Source organism: Nuphar pumila, chromosome 3 (genome assembly GCF_984573655.1).
Source record: "Nuphar pumila chromosome 3, dmNupPumi1.hap1.1, whole genome shotgun sequence".
In the NCBI taxonomy this organism is placed as follows: Eukaryota; Viridiplantae; Streptophyta; class Magnoliopsida; order Nymphaeales; family Nymphaeaceae; genus Nuphar; species Nuphar pumila.
This window is the reverse complement of record NC_143251.1, coordinates 129,776,548-129,795,526: the sequence shown is the minus strand read 5'-3', so window position 1 is coordinate 129,795,526 and position 18,979 is coordinate 129,776,548. Positions and strand designations below refer to the sequence as shown.

The 18,979-nt window shown below is 36.9% G+C and overlaps 1 protein-coding gene and 1 non-coding gene across 2 annotated transcripts; one reads left to right on the top strand and one right to left on the bottom strand.

Annotated features, from left to right (window-relative positions):
* Positions 1-2,738: 2,738 nt before the first annotated feature.
* TRNAM-CAU (transfer RNA methionine (anticodon CAU)) lies at positions 2,739-2,810 on the top strand. Its single transcript has one exon. It is a non-coding gene; the product is annotated as a tRNA-Met (tRNA).
* A 1,267-nt stretch (positions 2,811-4,077) lies between these two features.
* Positions 4,078-18,705, bottom strand: LOC149843792 (putative glucose-6-phosphate 1-epimerase). The gene is made up of 8 exons (XM_090001935.1): positions 18,598-18,705; positions 18,227-18,301; positions 17,561-17,617; positions 17,311-17,474; positions 7,687-7,821; positions 7,250-7,352; positions 5,378-5,477; positions 4,078-4,562 (listed from the first exon to the last, which is right to left on the bottom strand). The coding sequence occupies exons 1-8, from the start codon at positions 18,703-18,705 to the stop codon at positions 4,384-4,386; spliced, it is 921 nt and encodes a 306-aa protein (XP_089858061.1). The 3' UTR covers positions 4,078-4,383.
* Between the last annotated feature and the right edge of the window lie 274 nt (positions 18,706-18,979).

Genomic DNA, 18,979 nt, shown 5'->3' with positions numbered 1-18,979 from the left:
CTTTTCCTGCATTGTGTAGATATGTGAATAGTTATGTAAGTGCAAATGGTTGTAACCTTGTGGTACTTTCTCCTGGTTTTTGAATAATAGGTGCTACTGGAGAACACAAAGAAGTTGGAACTACGGAGGGGAATATAGGTGATGAGTCTGAAGATGTCATCCTTCTGTACAGCGCCCCATTTGGGATCAGCTCTTTTCATGCCGAGCTACATCCATTTTTGCAGTTCACCAGTTTACCAAAAAATAGTGTATCGAAAAATGCATCCAACTAAAACATGGAATAGTTTTTTCCATTCATATGTACTTTGAGGTTATCTTTTAGGATTTGGAAGCATTACATTATAAGATATTGATGAAATTTAACAATTTTTATGATTGTAAATTTGCTAGTGCATAGATTATAATTATTTGCTGCACTGTTTGAAGATCTCACTGCTTGGTGGCTCTCCAAATTGAGAAGAATTATTTTATTTGTCTTAAATGGTTACATAGTTTATTATATAAGCTATTATTAACTTTTTCCCCATTAAGCTCTTTTTTCATGCACAAAAACCAAGCCCTTTTGATGTTAGAGAATTTACAGGCATAATTATATATGAATACTCAATTTGCTAACATTAACAAACAAAACCAGTGTGTGCGTGTGCGTTTTTGCAAGACAACAATTTTTTTGGTATTGCATGTGCCCCACAAATTGAACGTCTGTGCCAATGTTTTTTTCCTTGAATCCCCTTTATATGGGATGCGCACGCCCGCGCGCACACACACACACACACACACACACACACACACACACACTCAGAGTGCATTGTTCAACTGGGGTTTACAGGTTTTCATCAGGTTTCTCTAATTATAAATTGAGAAAATGAAAATAAACCGTCTCATCTGACAAATAGAAGACTTCGATTTGGCTCCTTGAAATGGGCTGATGTTGGTAAGATGGTAATCCTTTCTAAGTCACATTGGCTCTCCAGTTGTGTTATACAATGATGTTCTTTCCATGGCTCACCGGTTGTGTTCTACAATGATGTTCTTTCCATGTCAAACAAGGTAACTTGGCTTGTTCTTTGGTTCTGCATGTTGCCAATTGGCAACTTTTCTAGCTGTAGAAAGCTTCACTGTCAACCTTCTGCATATAAGATGAATTGATCATAGGAAATCAACATGCAAATTTTATCTGATTTTGTGCTCACAGTAATCCAACATTGTGTTTTGCTCAAAATGCGGGTGTCAGTAACATTCCTAAAAAGGTTTTGTGGAGCATTGCGGTCGAAATGTGACTTGGCGTTTGATGTTAAGATTATGTTCAGGCTGGGACTGGTTTTGGATCGACGAGTAGGGTCTACTTGTGTATGTGATGTGGGGGGATGATTTATTTTCTGATCTTGATTAACTCTCACCATTCTCTTTTTTTTCCTTCTCTAGATGGCTGTTCACCATTCTTTCTTTTACAACTTTACCACCACCCTACTGTCAAAAGTTGTAGGGATCTGTCTTTAAAGGCACTAAATAAGGCCTATACGTCCAATCATAAGAAAGCCATGTTTTCACAGGCATCGAGTTACTATAAAAGAAAGCCCAAGGAAAAGAAGCTTTTACCATACCTCCATTTTTTTTAGAGTAATATTTTTTTTTGAAAGGCAAGCTGGGGTTAGGCAAACCCCTACCAGTTACACAACATACCATTGGGTTTTGAACTTACAACGTTCCAATACATGGTGACGTGCACTAACAGCTCCTACCAAACAAGCCGAGCCCCCCGTTGGTATTTTTTAGAGTAATTCTATAGGCCCCGTTTTCATACGAAACTGGCCATTTCGTATGAAAAGCTTGGGCTAGCCTGTGCTTCCCTGCGGGGATATTTATTACAGTTCCCATGGGAAAATGGCCTCTTTCACGTGTTTCTGATCGCAACAAACTATCCCAACCCGGATCTGATAAGGTTTTGGTAATAAAGGAGGTCCGATTAAGAATTAGAGTAGCTGCTCATGGTCAAGTCAACAGGCTCATCACAGTAGCTAGTCACCAATGTGGTTTTTCATTCATTTCATCAAGCAGTTAGTGTTGTATCTGAATTGGGTGGAAACGTTAACAAGTTCATGACCTTGAATGTTTCTACGGATTTTGGTCATTTTCGCATCAAGCCAAAGGACCCTACCTATAATGATCTACAAGTTTTTTTTGCCCCCTTCATTTTGGCCTCTTGATGTTGAAAATATGATGATTAGTGCATCGTAATTTTGAGAATTACTATCAATTAACAGAGGGATCCATCTTCCAAATTTTTGCCCGTTAATAGCAGTTTACCAAGAAACAAGGGGCCTGAAGGAGTTGCCTAGGATGACTAACAACTAGGTCGCAAATTGTTTAAGAGAGCAGGGTCATTAATAGTCAGTGGTTAATCAGTCTTGGTGACACTAATTACTGATGGAATGAAGATTACTATGATGTTGGTCTGGTATCTTGGTCATACCGATCCAAACCGGTAAGCTTGACTGACTATATAACAAGTTCTGCTCTTGTTTATGAAGTTATGACTTTGCCCTAGTTGACCAAGTCTTTGTAACTTGGTTCAGACACATTGAGTCCCACACAATCACGCCATGAACCAGCCAAACTCTGACACGGCATGATTCTTAGTGAAGTTTGGATATGGAAGTGCTAGCAAGCGAGACTACCAATTAGGTCGAGACATAAATGGTTATTTAAAAATAAATAAACAGAACATATAACAACTCATCAGAGTGGCGCAGCGGAAGCGTGGTGGGCCCATAACCCACAGGTCCCAGGATCGAAACCTGGCTCTGATAATTCTTCAGAAAGGATTTCTGCTATCGACTCTTTTTTTTTTGTGAGACGAGTAACCCACCAGGATCGAGCCGTCCATTCAATCCTGGTGGGTCCCAGTCATTAAAAAAAGATAAAGTTAAATGACAGAAATAGTCATAAGAACTCGTACAAGGGCAGAACATGTCCCAAAACAGTCGTTTGACTCTAATTTTTAGCTCTGGCTTTCCTTCTTACGTCCTTTGGCAAGTGCAATGCAACAAAATAGCAGTCACATTTTGAAAATATCCCGATCTTATCGCGATTTTCAAAAGCCAAGACAATCCTCAAAAATAAGATCACTAAGTCTGTTTCGAGTCTTTTGACTAAAAATGAAAGCAAGACTGGCCCGTTAGTGCGATACGTTCAAGTACCGATAAAATCACATTAAATTCAAGTCATCACTTATTTTCAGTTATATAACGATTTTAACGTGTTCTTAACAAGTTCTTTCTAATTATTCTTGTTATTTGTTTCGCATTATTGTTTGTATATTATACATATAGTCACAACTCGCATTATCCGGATTTTCTCAGCAAATATCATCACTCTGCTTTGACTAAAGACGAAAGCAAGATTCGCCCGTTATTGGATACTTTCAAGTACCCATAAAATCACACTAAATTCAAGAGATCACTTATTCTTAGTTATATCACGATTTTAACATGATCTTAACAAGTTTTTTCTAATTCTTCTTGTTACTTTTTTCACATCATTGTTTATATATACTTTTTTTGAAAGAACCAATTATTGTTTATATGCACATCTAGTCACAAATCACATAATCGGAATTTTCCAAGCAAAGGATTGCAATAAATTAATTTTTTTCTTGGAAAAATCTCGGGAAGATGTCAATATATTGAAACTAAAAAACTACAAGAAGAAATATTGAAAATATATAACATGCATAAAATATATGAATATCACATTAAATAATGCAACAATAGAATGATAGAAACACACTATTTTCAAAATAGGTGATATTTTGAAATCCTGACATCAAAACATGAGATTTTCAGAAAATGGCTGATGTTGGTGGTATGCCTTCACATGAGAATTTTCTGTGGTGAGAAAATCCCCATGCACTAACCATCAAGAGTGTTTCTTTTTTTTTAATAGGCAAGCTGGGGTTAGGCTGACTCCCCACCAGTTACAAAACATACCACTGGGTTTTGAACTTGCAACGTCCCAACACATGGTGATTTTCTTTTTTTAACATATGCAGATTTACATATCAAGAGTGTGTTTCTACTGAGAAAAAAAACCCAAGGTTGTGATTTTCTTTCTTAAAAATATGCAGATTTACAGTGACAATTACATAACAACAACATTCAAACAAAGAAGGCAAACATAATCACCCTTCAAATCCATTCCTTATCTGAACAATAGAAAATTGATCCCAATGGATGAAAAGCCTATATTTTCATATAGTGTGCTCCAAAGTAATGGCTAAAACTTAAAAGGAAAAGATCAAGGAGAGCAGATAGAACAGGACCCCATGACCGAATTCTTTCATTTTTTAGCCATTGGTACTCCTAGAAAGCAACATTAAGCTGATCAACAACAGTAGCTTGAAGGCACAACTGACAACTGCAACCGACCTGTCCATTCTTCGCCAGGCTTGAGCATTATTGGCTTCTCGATAGCGGCACCATCGACACATACCATTTGCTTGTACTCATTATCTCCAAAGTCCACCATGGATTTTGATTTCTTCTCCCATGGATTCCAGACGACTATAAAGAAAGGAGAAAAGAAAAAATCAATCTTTGCAGTAATTTATAAATTTAGTGAAGTTCAAAGTTTGGGGAATTTAACCGAGATATTAAACAAAATGAGTAGAATCATTAAAGGATGAAAGGATAGACGCAGATGAACGATTTGCCTGAGAGAGTCATCTTGACTCGAGGCATAAAACAGCAGTGTAAGAAGCTTCCTTGCGTCAAAGCAACTGGACAGTAACAGACTAAACTGATGACTATATATAGGTGCAGAATGTCAACTTTAAAATGTATGCAAAAGAATGTTGATAATCTGAGTTGTCAAATTATCAGGGTCGATAATTCAGATCGTCAGTTTGTCTAACATACATGAGAAAGTGATAGCTTTTTGTGTCTCTAATATTTCTTTTTGAAGTTTAACCACAAAACATGCCATTAGAACCCCAAACCTGAGTTAAGATGGTACAATGCTTACATTTGATGATTATTTCCATTTTTCCCTACTAAACACTTTTTCTACAGCACTCTTATGTGTTTAAAGTTTATACGCCTCAGATAATGGGGCATTTGACATTATGAATGTCTTTTCCCAACCCTCATGCCGGCATACTATTGCTCAGTTCTTGACGAATTTGCAGAAGATGAAAATATCACCTCCATTTTTCTCAAGAAACCGTTGGAAAGCATCACTTTGGAACCAGTTGTGCCATTGCTAACAAGCAGTTTATCAATCATCACCGGCAACACTGGTTGCAACTGGCAGTTGCATAAGAGTCCCAGATTAGAAATGAAAATAAACCATGAAATATGTATTCTCATGGATGGTTTACCTGCATCTGGCAGTCCTTCCTTTCTTAAAACAAATGTTCTCTTCTTTTCATGGTCAAGGACAGCTATCACATTTGGTGTGCTGAGGTAAATTCTGTCAACCTGAATATAACAAACAGCATGTATCACTGAAGGTGCCATGGGATAAATAAGAATACCATATCATATACAAATTTCTATGAATAAATAACAAGAGACTTGCTCCTCTACAGAAACACGTGCTCTTATTTCAACTATAAACAGAAGCACAGCTTCTCCAGGCTAGACTGACATGAGACAAGATGCTTCCTGTAATAGTGTCTGTATATTAAGAACTGTTAGGATAACTAAACTCATTAGTTATGATCTAATTACAATAAGTTGTGTAGGATTGAATAAAATAGCAGGATGGTTAGGTCACACTACCGTAAGTCCATAACCAAGGGGCCTTGGGTTTGAATCCCACGTGGGTTATCCCTCAGCTTGCTTACCCAAAAAATACAATAGTTGACCCCAAGAAAAAATGACTAGTTGACCACTCCATTGGCAAATGCAAGGAAAAGATTTCCTTGAAAGTACAAGGTACCTGACAATGGCATTTCAAGAACTCCATAAAAGTTTTAGAATAAGACTGTTTACTATGATGAGGCAAAGAAGCATGTTAGATCAGGGTACAGTTTTGGGACTTTGCCAGAGAAATTTGTTAGCAAATGAGAAATTCTCTTTTAGAATTTCATTAAAAGATGCTCAAAACAAACAAAAGTGATCATTAAAAATGAACATACAAAAGGTAAACTTTGTTAAGAGGATGTTAACGACATCCAACTCATTCATGCAGAAAAGTTCCAGTATAAACTCTGGTTCACAACTCGACCACTTGAGAAAAAAACTCAGTCAACGAATCCTAAGCATGCTAATACCATGAAACAACAACTCCATATCTGCAAAAATCCCTTGATAATTCACAAGTCACAGTGGCCACAGAGAAATGACATTCACGAACTGAGAAAGGTATCAATTAGTAAATTTTGGTTTGAAGGAAATGCATAGAAAATCCAAACAACTGAACGTGGAAATTGAAGTCATAGCATTTACAAGACAAACAAAACAACTTCAAGTCCAGATAAAAAGGCACTGACAGTTTCTATTTCAAGGCCTCGAACAAATGTGTGTGTATACAATTTTTGGCTGCAGAACATTGTGATGACTAATGATTCAGATACCAATTGCTTGGATGAGTTTGAAAAATCGTGGAGCCATGCAATGAGAAGCTTACAAAATTGATAGATCTAGAGAGTGTCATCCACTAAGATTATCCATATATTTGGAAAGTTTTAATTCGAGGGTGTATTGTATAGTTGAGGTTGGGCAGATGAAATTCATGTAGGTTTGGCTTGTGCATACCAAACTTCACAGGTTAGGTTGATTCACCTCAGCCAGCTGCAGTGTTTGCAAAGGTCCATCAGATTTTCCCTTGAGGTTACTGTATAATTTATAAGTGCTGAATGCAAGCTTAGTTGTAGCAGTAAAAAGAAGGAAGGCTCATATTGAATTCAAACCCACAAAAGAGAGGCAACAAACAAAAACGCATGATATTCCAGAGAATCTGGAATAGGAAATTTCTGATTGGCACTGCAGATACAAGTATTTCACAAATTTCTCAAACTTTTTGTCTGAGGCCACTATAAAAGGAAAATCTTACTACTAGAAAAAGTACATTTCACAATTGTGGAGCCATGCAACGAGAAGCTTACAAAATTGATATTCTTAATCAAATACACAATTCAAACTGATTAATATTCTAAAAAGAACAGTGTTTTGCCTGTGCCTTTGCAATAACTGTTCTTAGTGTGCCAATTGTCATTTCCGCGACCATAATGTGCAAGAGAAATTACCTCATCCTCAAAAGTTATTGCATCTCCTTGCTCAGTAAAACGTTCTCGCTGATACAGATTGTCAAAATAGTCAAGTGTCTCCAAACCTTCAATCCTTACCTCACTGAGTCACAATTGTATAAGACACAAGTTTAGAAAGAATACCTGAATATAATTAAAAATTATTTTTTTATGAATTAAAAAAGACCATAGTAAGATGACCCTCTAGCTCGTGATGATAGATCTTAATGTAATTTCGAGTAATAGACCACTCAAAGCAGAGTTACTAACCACATCTTCCAAAAGAAGGCCATGTAAATATTGTAGCTCAAACAACAAATTGACACCATACTTTAATTTTGCCACAACTAATGATTGAACAGAAAAAAAAAGAACAAAGAAAAGAAAACTGGTAAATAAATCTGCTGGGTATAAATTAACACAGCAACTGACATTACCTTATGTCTGAAACAGAAAAGTATGCATGATAAGCAAATGAGAAACTGAATGGCTTGCTATCAACATTCCTGATGCGTGCTATCATCATGAGATCTCCGCCAACTGCTAGAGCCACTTTGAGACGGAACTCAAAACTGAAACAATGAAGATAACCATTATGCAAACAAAATTGCCATACACCACACTCAGAATACACAACCATGAACAATAAAACACATATCTTGCATAAAAACAGACAAGAATATGAACCATGTTTGGATCCCCATGGTTCCAAAATTTTCTCCTCAAAAATGTAGAGAAAAACTTGTTGGATTTTTTGCTCAAAACTACCTAAGTATATCCTCTATCTTTCCAATTTTCCCTAAGGATGTGGGTATAGTGTTCCTTACAAAAGTTTAGTCCCATATTAAAAGTTGTAGGAACTTTCATTGTCCTTATATAGAGGGGTGGTGCCTTAGAGCGCATGACCCTCAACGGCATTAGATTTTGGGCTTGAACAAATCGTGGATCTTGGATCACAAACAATATATACTTATATTCTATGTCACATGGGTGCGGGTGCGGGTGCGGGTGCGACACGGGTGCGGCGCAATTTCAAAAAATTTGGACACGGGGACTCGGCTATATATATATATATATATATATATATATATATATATATATATATATATATATATATATATATATATATATATATATATATATATATATATATATATATATATATATATATATATATATAAGACTCGGTCAAAGTTGTGCCCATTAGGGGACAGGTGATGAGTTGTGAAGGCATTCTGTACACTTTCTTCATACAGGAATAATTCACTTTTGGGCACTTTCTTCATACACTGTAATAATTCACTTTCTTCGTACAGGAAAAAACCACAAAAACTTGAGTTGTGCCCATTCTGTACTTAAAACTTGAAAGTGTACAGGTTTTTTAGTTGTGATGGGTTTTTTTCCTTACAGCTGTAGCCCAGAAAATTTTAAAAAAAAAACTCAAAAAAAAAAAAAATCCAAAAAATGGACCAAAATGACCCTGGGTGCGTTGACCGCACCCAGGGTCGGGTTGACCGAGTCCGAGCCGCACCCGTGTCGGTGCGTGTCGACGCGGGTGCGGCGACCTTGGAGCCGAGTCCGTGTGACATAGCTTATATTTAGATTTGGGTTTGTGGATTGCAGATCCGGACCCGACCCAGCCCAGCTCGGCTCGGCTTGGTTTGGTCTTTGACTTTCTTTTTAATACTTGGGACAATTTTAAGCTTCAAGTATATTTTTGACCTTTGACCAACCATTAAGTCGGTTTTGACTTTGTATTAAAACCTCTTCGGATCTGACCTGGATCCGTTTGGACCTTGCCCTAACATTTTGCATGGGGTTTTAATAGTCTAAATGATCTATAGCCATCCAACCCCATTGACTGTTGACTTTTGACTATGTCAAGGTCGATCTTGGACCTTTCAGGATTGTTTATATCTAGTTTTGGCATCCTTCTTGGGCTAGCCATTTGGGCATTCATGGTTAGCCGTTTGGCCAGCCATGACCCATAATGGCTAGATGGGGCATATAAACCTAGCCCCTCCTCATTTCTCATTCTCACGGCTCTCTCCTCCTCTCTCTTGAGTTGAGAATTTTTCTATTTTTAATTTTTGGTGCTTCTCTCACTCTTAGGTTAGACCCAAATTCAGGTAGATATTTAGATCTAATTTTGATTCAGATCCAGATCCATATATAGTTGTGGTTCAGATCTAGATATGGTTCTAGATCCAATCCTAAGATTTAGATCCATTATAGTTTGGATCTCTATCCAAGATCCAGATCTAGTTGTTGATCAAACCCATATCCACTTATAATTTGGATCCCGACCCAATTACTGTTAGAATCTAGATCCAAACCCAGGATTCATACCTCATTCAATCCTAGTCAATAGGTTGTTCAAGGTGGTCCGTGTCGAGGTTGTTGGGCTCACCCAGTGCAGGGCGTGGTGCAATCATTCGCGAGAAGGTGAAAGCCCGATTGTATCCTGGGAGCGTAGTTGCCCGAATACCCATTGTACCAAAGACTTGATCTTAAGCGGGGCAACTATCACTTGAAAGATAGCACGTTTATGCATTCCTCCGAGCTTACTGGTTCATTCTCAGTTGCCTAAGCCACTAAATAAGGTATAATTTTCAACAATTTTCAAGCGATAGTTCTGCAAATGGCAACTATGAAGGTTGAAAATCAGGAGCTGCCCAAGTTGTCCCAGTTCGATGGCACCAATTTCAAACGATAGCAACACAAGGTGCTTATCTTCCTCACAATTGCAAAAGTAGCATACGTGCCCGCAGAAGACTATCTAGAAGAGCGGGAGGACAAAACCATTGTTGAAAACCACAAGAGATTAAAGTGAAAACATGATGACTTCGTGTGTCATGGACACATACTTAATCCACTCTCTAATACCCTGTTCGACCTCTACTCAAAAGTCAACACAACAAAGAAACTATGGGAAGCCCTTGAAGGCAAGTACAAAATAGACGATATAGGAAATCATAAGTTTTTGGTTAATAAGTACATGGATTTCAAATTCTTCGATAATAAGCCACTGCTACCTCAAGTCCATGAGATCCAAATCTTGGCTAATCAAATTAAGTTTAAGGATATGAATCTTGATTAATCATTCCATGTGACTGCAATCATTGAGAGATTACCCCCATCTTAGAAAGATTATCGAAATGAATTGAAACATAAGAATGAAGAGTTAACCTTAGAACAACTTCTTCAATATCTTAGAATCGAGGAGGAAGCTTGATCTCAAGATAAGAAAGATGATATGAAAGAAGTTCGTGCTAAGGTAAACATGGTTGAACACAAACCAAAGTTTAAACCCGGACTTAAGAACAAGAACATGAACAAGAAATCCAAGTTTATTGCTAAGAAGAAAAATAATGTTTCTTGTTATACTTGTGAAAACCAGGTCACTATGCGAGAGAATGCCGACACAGGAAGAAATTTTAAGGCAATAAAACTAGTAAACCCGATGATAACCTGATGACTGTAGTTAGTAAGATATTTATGATTAATTCGGACAAAGGGTGATACGTAGATTTTGGATCAACGATTCATTCATACAATGATAGAAGTATATTCAAAATATACGAAACTGTGGGGTAAGACCATATGATTTATATGGGTGATAAACACGAAGCTAAGGCTCATAAAAAAGGGAGTGTAAAATTTTATTTCACCTCCAGAAAATGTTTAACCCTCTAAAATGTGTATCACGTACCTATCATCACAAAAAATCTTGTATTTGTCTATTTACTTAGAAGTTAGAACTAATGGTTTCAAAATTGTATTGAAATTCAGTAATATTATATTGTCGAAGAACCATAAGTTTGTAGGCAAAGGCTATGCCACCAATGGGAAGCACAATCATATGATTTGTGGCATGCTAAATTATGACATGTTAATTATAAGTCTTTTGAGATGCATGAGTAACTTATGACTTGTTCCTAAATGCAAATATGAATATGTTAGAAAATGTGATGTTTAAACTATTAGATTTAACACACTGTGATGTATGTGATTTGAAAAATACTTCAACTCGTGGGGGTAACAATTATTTTATAACCTTTATTAATGATTTCACAAAATACACTTATGTCTATCTCATGAAAACAAAAGATTAATCATTTGAAAAAGTTAAGATTTTTAAAGCGGAGGTTGAAAACTTTCATAATTACAAAATAAAGTCTTTTAGGTCTGATAGAGGTGGTGAATATCTTTCAAATGAGTTTATTGAATTTTGTAAAATCCATAGAATACATAGATAAAATACTGATCTGTATACTCCTCAACATAATGGTGTAGCTGAGCGTAAAAATATGACCCAAATTGACATAATTAATTTAATGCTTATTAGTTATGTTATAGATTATAACCTGTGGGGTGATGTATTGCTCAGTTCATGTCATATCTTAAATAGATTTTCATATTATAGGTCAAATGCTACACTTTATGAACTTTGGAAAGGGAGAAACCTAAATTTAAATTATCTAAAAATTTGGGTTGTATTGCTTATGTAAAACTTACTAAACCAAAATTAACCAAACTAAGTCCAAAAACCAAAACATGTGTCTTCATTGGATATTCTCAAAATAGTAAGATATATATTAAAACCAAAGCGATTTTAGAATCTATCCAAGCTGAATTTAGAGAAGATTTAACTTTAAAATCACTTAAAGCTCCAAAAGTTATTGAAAATAATCCAATGAAAAGAGTTTATAAGACTGAAAATTCTAAAATTTGAAAAAGTAAAAGATCAAGAAAATCAAAAGATTTTGGTTTTGATTTTAATCTTTATATAATAGATAGAGATCTTCTTTCTTTTTCGGAAGCTATGACCTCTCTTGATGTTCCTTAGAAAAAAGCTATAGAGAGTGAATTAGACTCTATTATAGAAAATAAAACTTGGGTTTTAGTTGATTTACCCCCTGATTTTAAACCTTTGAGAGGCAAATGAATTTTCAAAAAGAAACTTTGAACTGATGGCTTTATTAAAAAATTTAAAGCTAGACTAGCAGCTAAAGGTTCCAAACAAAAACCCAGACTTGATTATTTTGACACATATGCACCTGTAAGCAGGATTGCATCTATTAGAACTATGGTTGCTTTGACATTAATTTATAATTGTGAAATTCATCATATAGATGTCAAAACTGTCTCTTTGAATGGTGTCTTAGAAGAAATTTATATGAAATAACATGAATGTTATATCACACTAGGTCAAGAAAAGAATGTTGGTAAACTGTTAAGGTCATTGTATGATTTAAAACAATCACCTAAACAACGACATTAGAAATTTTATGAAGTAATCATTTCACATGGTTTTAGAATTCATGACTTTAATAAATGCATATATAGCAAAGTAGAAGATAATCATGTTATAATTATTTGTCTCTACGTGGATGATATGCTAATCATGAGTAATAATGCAGAATGCATAAATAATACCAAAAGCTTTCTTTCATATAAATTTGACATGAAAGATATGAGATTAGCTGATGTTACACTTGGTATTAAACTGATTAGACATGAAAGTGGTCATGCATTAACTCAATCCTACTATATCGAGAAAATATAATCATTATGATTGTAAACTCATTGCTACTCTGATTGATCCTAGTATTAAGTTATCGATTAATATTGGAAGGAGTATATTTCAATTGGAGTATGCAATTATTATAGGCAGCCTCATGTATGATATGAATGGAACTAGACTAGACATAGCTTTCAACATGAGCAAGTTGAGCCGATATACGAGTAATCCAGGATAAGAGCATTGAAATACAATATATCGAGTCCTAAAGTACTTGAGAAGAACTCTAGAATATAGAATATTCTATGAAAGAAAACTTGTTGTACTTAAAGGATACAATGATGCAAACTGAAATTATGATTCAAATGGGTTATTATCCACAAGCGGTTGGATATTTACCCTTGGATCTGGAGCAATTGCTTGGGGACCCAAGAAGCAAACTGTGATAACCCATTCTATAATGAATGCAGAGTTAATAGGACTAACATCAGGTAGTATGAAAGCTGAGTGACTAAAGAATCTCATAATGAAGATACCATTAGGAGATAAGCCAGTGCCCCTGATATCTATGTGTTGTGATAGTCAAGCAGCTATATATAAAGTGACAAGTAATATTTATGGTAAAAAATCTAGACATATTAGTCAAAAGCATAATTATGTGAATAGCTTACTCAAGCAATGAGTAATCTCAATTGAATATATGAAATCTTGTCAAGACTTAGTAGATCCGTTGACAAAGAGACTTTATCGAGATATCATATTTAAGACATCGAGGGAAATGAGGTTAAAGTATATAAAAGCAATCACCATTGATGGAAACCCAACCACATGATAAGGGTCAAACCATATCAAATGGTTCAATAGGAAGAACAAGTCGCTGAGTGATTGGATTGAGCACTTAATGATTTTTTCATTCCTGATGTCAAGTGCTCAAAATCTATGTAAGGAGGTTGAGTTCAAATTGAAGTTTTAAAAATATCCATAGGCTTTATGGTTGGGGTGTTTCAAACAGATTTACACCCTTGATAAAATTACCTATGTGATTGTGAAGGTGGGGGTCGCCTTCTATGGGACTTGGACTTTGTTTCTAGAGCACTCATAAAACTTGAATATAGCATAGGACCCTTAATATGTAGCTTATATATATTGGTAGACATATTATGACCACCTGAAGTGAAAGTGTGCATCATGGTGTCTGGAAGGACAATTAAGATTTTCAATTCAAAGCTAACGCTATTGAGGTCTTAAATTGACTAAGACTAAGTAACACTAATGTGGGGATTCAAACCCAAAAGGTACCTTCGGCTATGTACTGAATCTTCGCGAATAACCTCTTGAGTCATCTTCTTATAGTTTTGATCCACGTAGAAGATTGTTGTATTTTTGGTTCAAAACTACCTAAGTATATCCTCTATCTTTCCAATTTTTCCTATGTAGGTATAGGGTTGCCTAAAAAAGTTTAGTCACGTATTGAAAGTTGTAGGAACTTTCATTGTCCTTATATAGAAGGGTGGTGCCTTAGAGGGCATGACCCTCAAGGACATTAGATTTTGGGATTGAACAAACCTTGGATCTTGGATCACAAACAATATATACATTTAGATTTAGATTTGAGTTTGGGTTTGGGTTTGTGGATTACGAACCCGGATCCGACTCGACCCGGCCCAGCCCAACTCATCTTGGTTCAGTTCAGTTCGGTTCAGTTTGGCTTGGTTTGGTCTTTGACTTTCTTTTTAGTACTTGAGACAATTTTAATCCTCAAGTATATTTTTTACCTTTGACCAACCATTAAATCGACTTTGACTTTGCATTAAAACCTCTTCGAATCTTCCTGGATCTGACTCAGATCCGTTTGGACCATGCCCTAATGTTTTGCATAGGGTTTTAATAGTCTAAACGGTACATAGCCGTCCAGCCCCGTTGACCGTTGGCTTTTGACTCTGTCAAGGTCGATCTTGGACCTTTCAAGGACGTTTCTGTCTAGTTTTGGCATCCTTCTCGGGCTAGCCATTTGGGCATTCATGGCTAGCCGTTTGGCCAGCCATGGCCCATAATGCCTAGACGTTTTGGCCTCTTAAAGATCCATTATGGCCTTTATGGGTGGCATGGGGTTGGGGCCTACATAAACCCAACCCCTCCTCATTTCTCATCCTCAGTGCTCTCCTCTCTCTCTCGAGTTGAGATTTTTTCTCTCTCTCTAATTTTTTGTGCTTCTCTCTCTCTTGGGTTAGACCCAAATTCAGGTAGAGATCCAGATCTGGTTTAGCCAAGATCCAGCCTTAGTTCGGATCCAAGTCCAGTTGTAGTTAGGATCCAGATATAGTTGCAGTTCAGATTCAAATATGGTTCTAGATCCAGTCCTAAGATCCAAATTTGTTATAGTTTGGATCCTTATCTAAGATCTAGATTCGTTATAGTTTGGATCCCTATCCAGGATCCAGATCTGGTTGCTGATCAGACCCATATCCCATTGTAGTTTGGATCTCAACCCAGTTACTGTTAGAATCCAAATTTAAACCCAGGATCCATACCTGATTTAACCCTAGTCAAGAGGTTGTTGAAGGTAGTCTGTGTCGAGGTTGTTGGGCTCACCCGATGTAAGGCGTGGTCTGATCATTCGCGAGAAAGCGAAAGCTCGATTGTATACTGAGAGCATAGTTACACGAATACCCATTGCACCGAGGACTTATCCTAAATGGGGCAACTATCACTTGAAAGACAATGTGTTTACGCAGAGTTACCAATCGAGGAAGCAGGAGCGGGAAACGATACGGGAAGCGGAAGCGGGGAAGCGAGGCACTTTCAAAAATTTAGAAAAAGGGGAAGCGTGGGACCACTTAGAAGAAAATTCCGAACCGTCTCGGAAGCGACCTAGGAAGCGAACCGGAAGCGAGGGGGAAGAGAAAAAAAATGAAAAAATGGGGAAGTGAGGGGGAAGCGTGGAGGAAGCGCGCTTCCCATAAATGGGAAGCACGTCCCATAAAAGGAAAGCACGCTTCCCAAAAAGGGGGACGCTTCCCCTCACGCTTCGGAAGCGCGATGTTTCGCGCTTCCCCTTTTACCTAGGCGCTTCCGGTAACTCTGCGTTTACGCGTGCCTCCAAGCTCACCGGTTCAATCTCATTTGCCTGACCCACTAAGGTATAATTTCCAACAAAGCTCCCCACCAATGCAAAATGCAGGAGAGTTATTATCCCTCTGGGGGCTTAGGGCTATCAAACACACCCTCAAATTGTATATCAATTATTCAAAAATAAAAGGGAAAATTGTAAATATTATAAGTATGTTATGAAAATTAATGATTTTTTTGTGTTCCTTGAGTCCAGAATATACAAATTATACTGAATATTACTGCCCTTACTGAAAATTACTAGCCTATCTCAAGACTTGTTTATGAATTTTATTGAAGGCTGAAACAAAAAACCAAGTATAAGTTGTTTCCAGTCACAAACATGTATGAAGAGTATGGACAGAGAATCATTATACAAATACAGTATCTAGGATCATCAAATACTAAATTGATCATCAAATACTAAATTGAATGAGATAATAATTAATGACAACCTACAGATGTAACCAATTTATGAGACTCAAAAGGTTCCATAAAAGCTGGTATCAAGTGCAATAAGCTCAGAATAGGCTTTGGTACATTCAGATTGCTATGCTACTGACTCTTCAATGTTGCTTGACACAACCCTCTATGGTAATCTTTTGGTTTACATACCCTCCATAATTTCAAGGGGGCTTCAGCATTCTTATGACACAAAGGCATGCTAGGCCCAAAAAATGGCCATTTTTTAGTTTTCATGATATAACATACTGCATTCAACTGGTATTCTTTAGCAACATGTAGAAAAATATGAATATGCCACAAATCTTATGACACTACAGAAAACAAGAAACAGAAGTGAATCAATGAAGCTTTTTATTACAATGCGACTGTTTCTATGTAACAATGACAGTAAATCCTGAATAGAGCTCACAAATAAGCAGAAATCACAAACAAAATTTAGAAGCTCTGGGGCAAGTAGAAACAAGATTAGTTAAAATGAGGAAGATAAGATGTGAGCAGGTCTATGTGATCAAGAAGACAAGCATGGTAGCTAAAATTGCCTTATCCAGTACATTCCCGGAGTGCAATGACAAAGATGTCAGGAAGAAATTCTCGGTAGCATAAAAAGAAACAACATAATGAACAGCACTTATTCCACAGGGTCTTTTGTGTATTCCCAGAACTGGGACAGGAAGGTCTGTTATCCTAAAAGTCTACCCACCCTTGTACTTTATACAGTTTTAAGAGCCATAGAGTTTACTAGGGAACTTCCAACAAGATTCTTAGCTGATAAGAAGGTGATCGCATTTGGGAGAAGATTTCCTACTATAAGGCAGGAGAACATTTCCCCCATCAAAATGTTTGATGCACTATGATCCAAAACGGTAGATTGTTGCCGAAAGGATGGTTCCAGCAGCATCTCTTGGAGATTCTGACAAAAAAGAATTGGCAAAAAAGAGGTTATCACGAAGAGTGAAAGTCATACCAGTGAGGCCAACATTTGAGGTCTTCTTCAGATGGTTTAAGTAACAAATCTATGGCAGCTTTACCATCGCCATCATTCAGATGAATGGGTGGAGAATCATCATCAATTGCCCATATCTTATTTCTAGCAAATCCATGCTGCTCCAAAGATCCACAGTTACCAAACTACAAGAGCAAGAGCATGTGGGAAATGGTCAGCACGGCAACATACAATCGATAAAGCACATATGCCTGATGCGGATAAAGAATACCTGCGGGAAACAAATAGGAATTCCTCCCATTATTGCTTTTGGAGGCTTGAATATTGCCTGAATTAGATAACGGACAGGATTTGTAAGCAAAAGATGAAGACGTGCATGTTTGGCTAGTTGGTTTCCATTATGCAGTTCATTTCATATATCCAGGGATGAAATGCCAATAAACACAAGGCTCAAACATCATGAAACAGGAGTCGCCATCCATATAACAGGGAATTCCTTTCAACATCACAAAGTTTTAATGAAAAAAGTATCAGTTTACACCATAAGCGATGCATGTTGAGCACTGAGAATAAATGGAAACAAGACTGAATTTTATCCAAGTCAGTAGTTTTGACCATTCCTAGATTCGATTAGAACAATACTCCTTAAAAGAGCCCAAATTTATCAGCATTAACGTTCAATCTTCCTGTCATAAAGAAGAGCCAACAAAATTTCATATTTCAAAGTTATGCAGCATATACAGACAGTGCTAAGCCATCATTAGCTCGAAGCAAGACAAGAGAAAAGCGTTGCTTCTCTTCATGCCACATTTTATCAGCACTAATCAACAATCTTCCTATCATAAAGAAGAGCTAAAAATATTTCAGATTTCAAAGATGTTATGCATCATACACTCATGATGTTCAGTCATCATTAATTAAGAAACAGAGTAAACACCTTGCTACTTGTGAAGAGAAGCTCTTCCCCGCGACCATTTCTCCATGAGATAACCTGCCCTCCATGTAAGCTCACCTGAAATTCCCACAGGAGATCATTCAGTAAAGACATCATACGAAACATTTTTTGCTTAGCAAAAAAAGAGGAGCTAAAAAACGATAAGACTGAGCAATACGACTTTGAGAATAAGACTGATTAAGGCCGAATATGAATATCAACCTTTGAGAATAAGACTGAGCAATAAATACAGATACCCTGACTCTTGCTTTGTAAGCTCGCACGCAAATGAAAACAACAGCATGAAAACTGGTTCATGGAATATACAAGAGCACCATAAAAAAACTTCAGCTAAAGCAAAAAAAAAATCTAACCCGAGCAGATGCACCTCGAGGCTCTCTAAGTGTGATCTGATCAATACCATTCCAATCTTTTGCAACTTCAATGGCAGCCCTATGATTCAAAGGAGCACAATCACCCATCTCAGGGGAATGAGGGGAGAGCATGAAAATGAAGAGGGATTGTTTAATGGTGTCTCTGCCTCATATTTACATGAGCCTCTTGGTGTCCTTAGTGCTGTCTCTCACAAACATTCAGATAGGCCCTTTGAGAACTAAATGAACTACTGACTTACCAATCAACAGACTCTAACCCACTTTGAAATTCTACACTCAAAAGCACTTTCATGTGACTGAATCTCATCCACTCGTGAACCAAAACCTAAAAACCATCTTCCCACCGAACCTCCCCACGCTA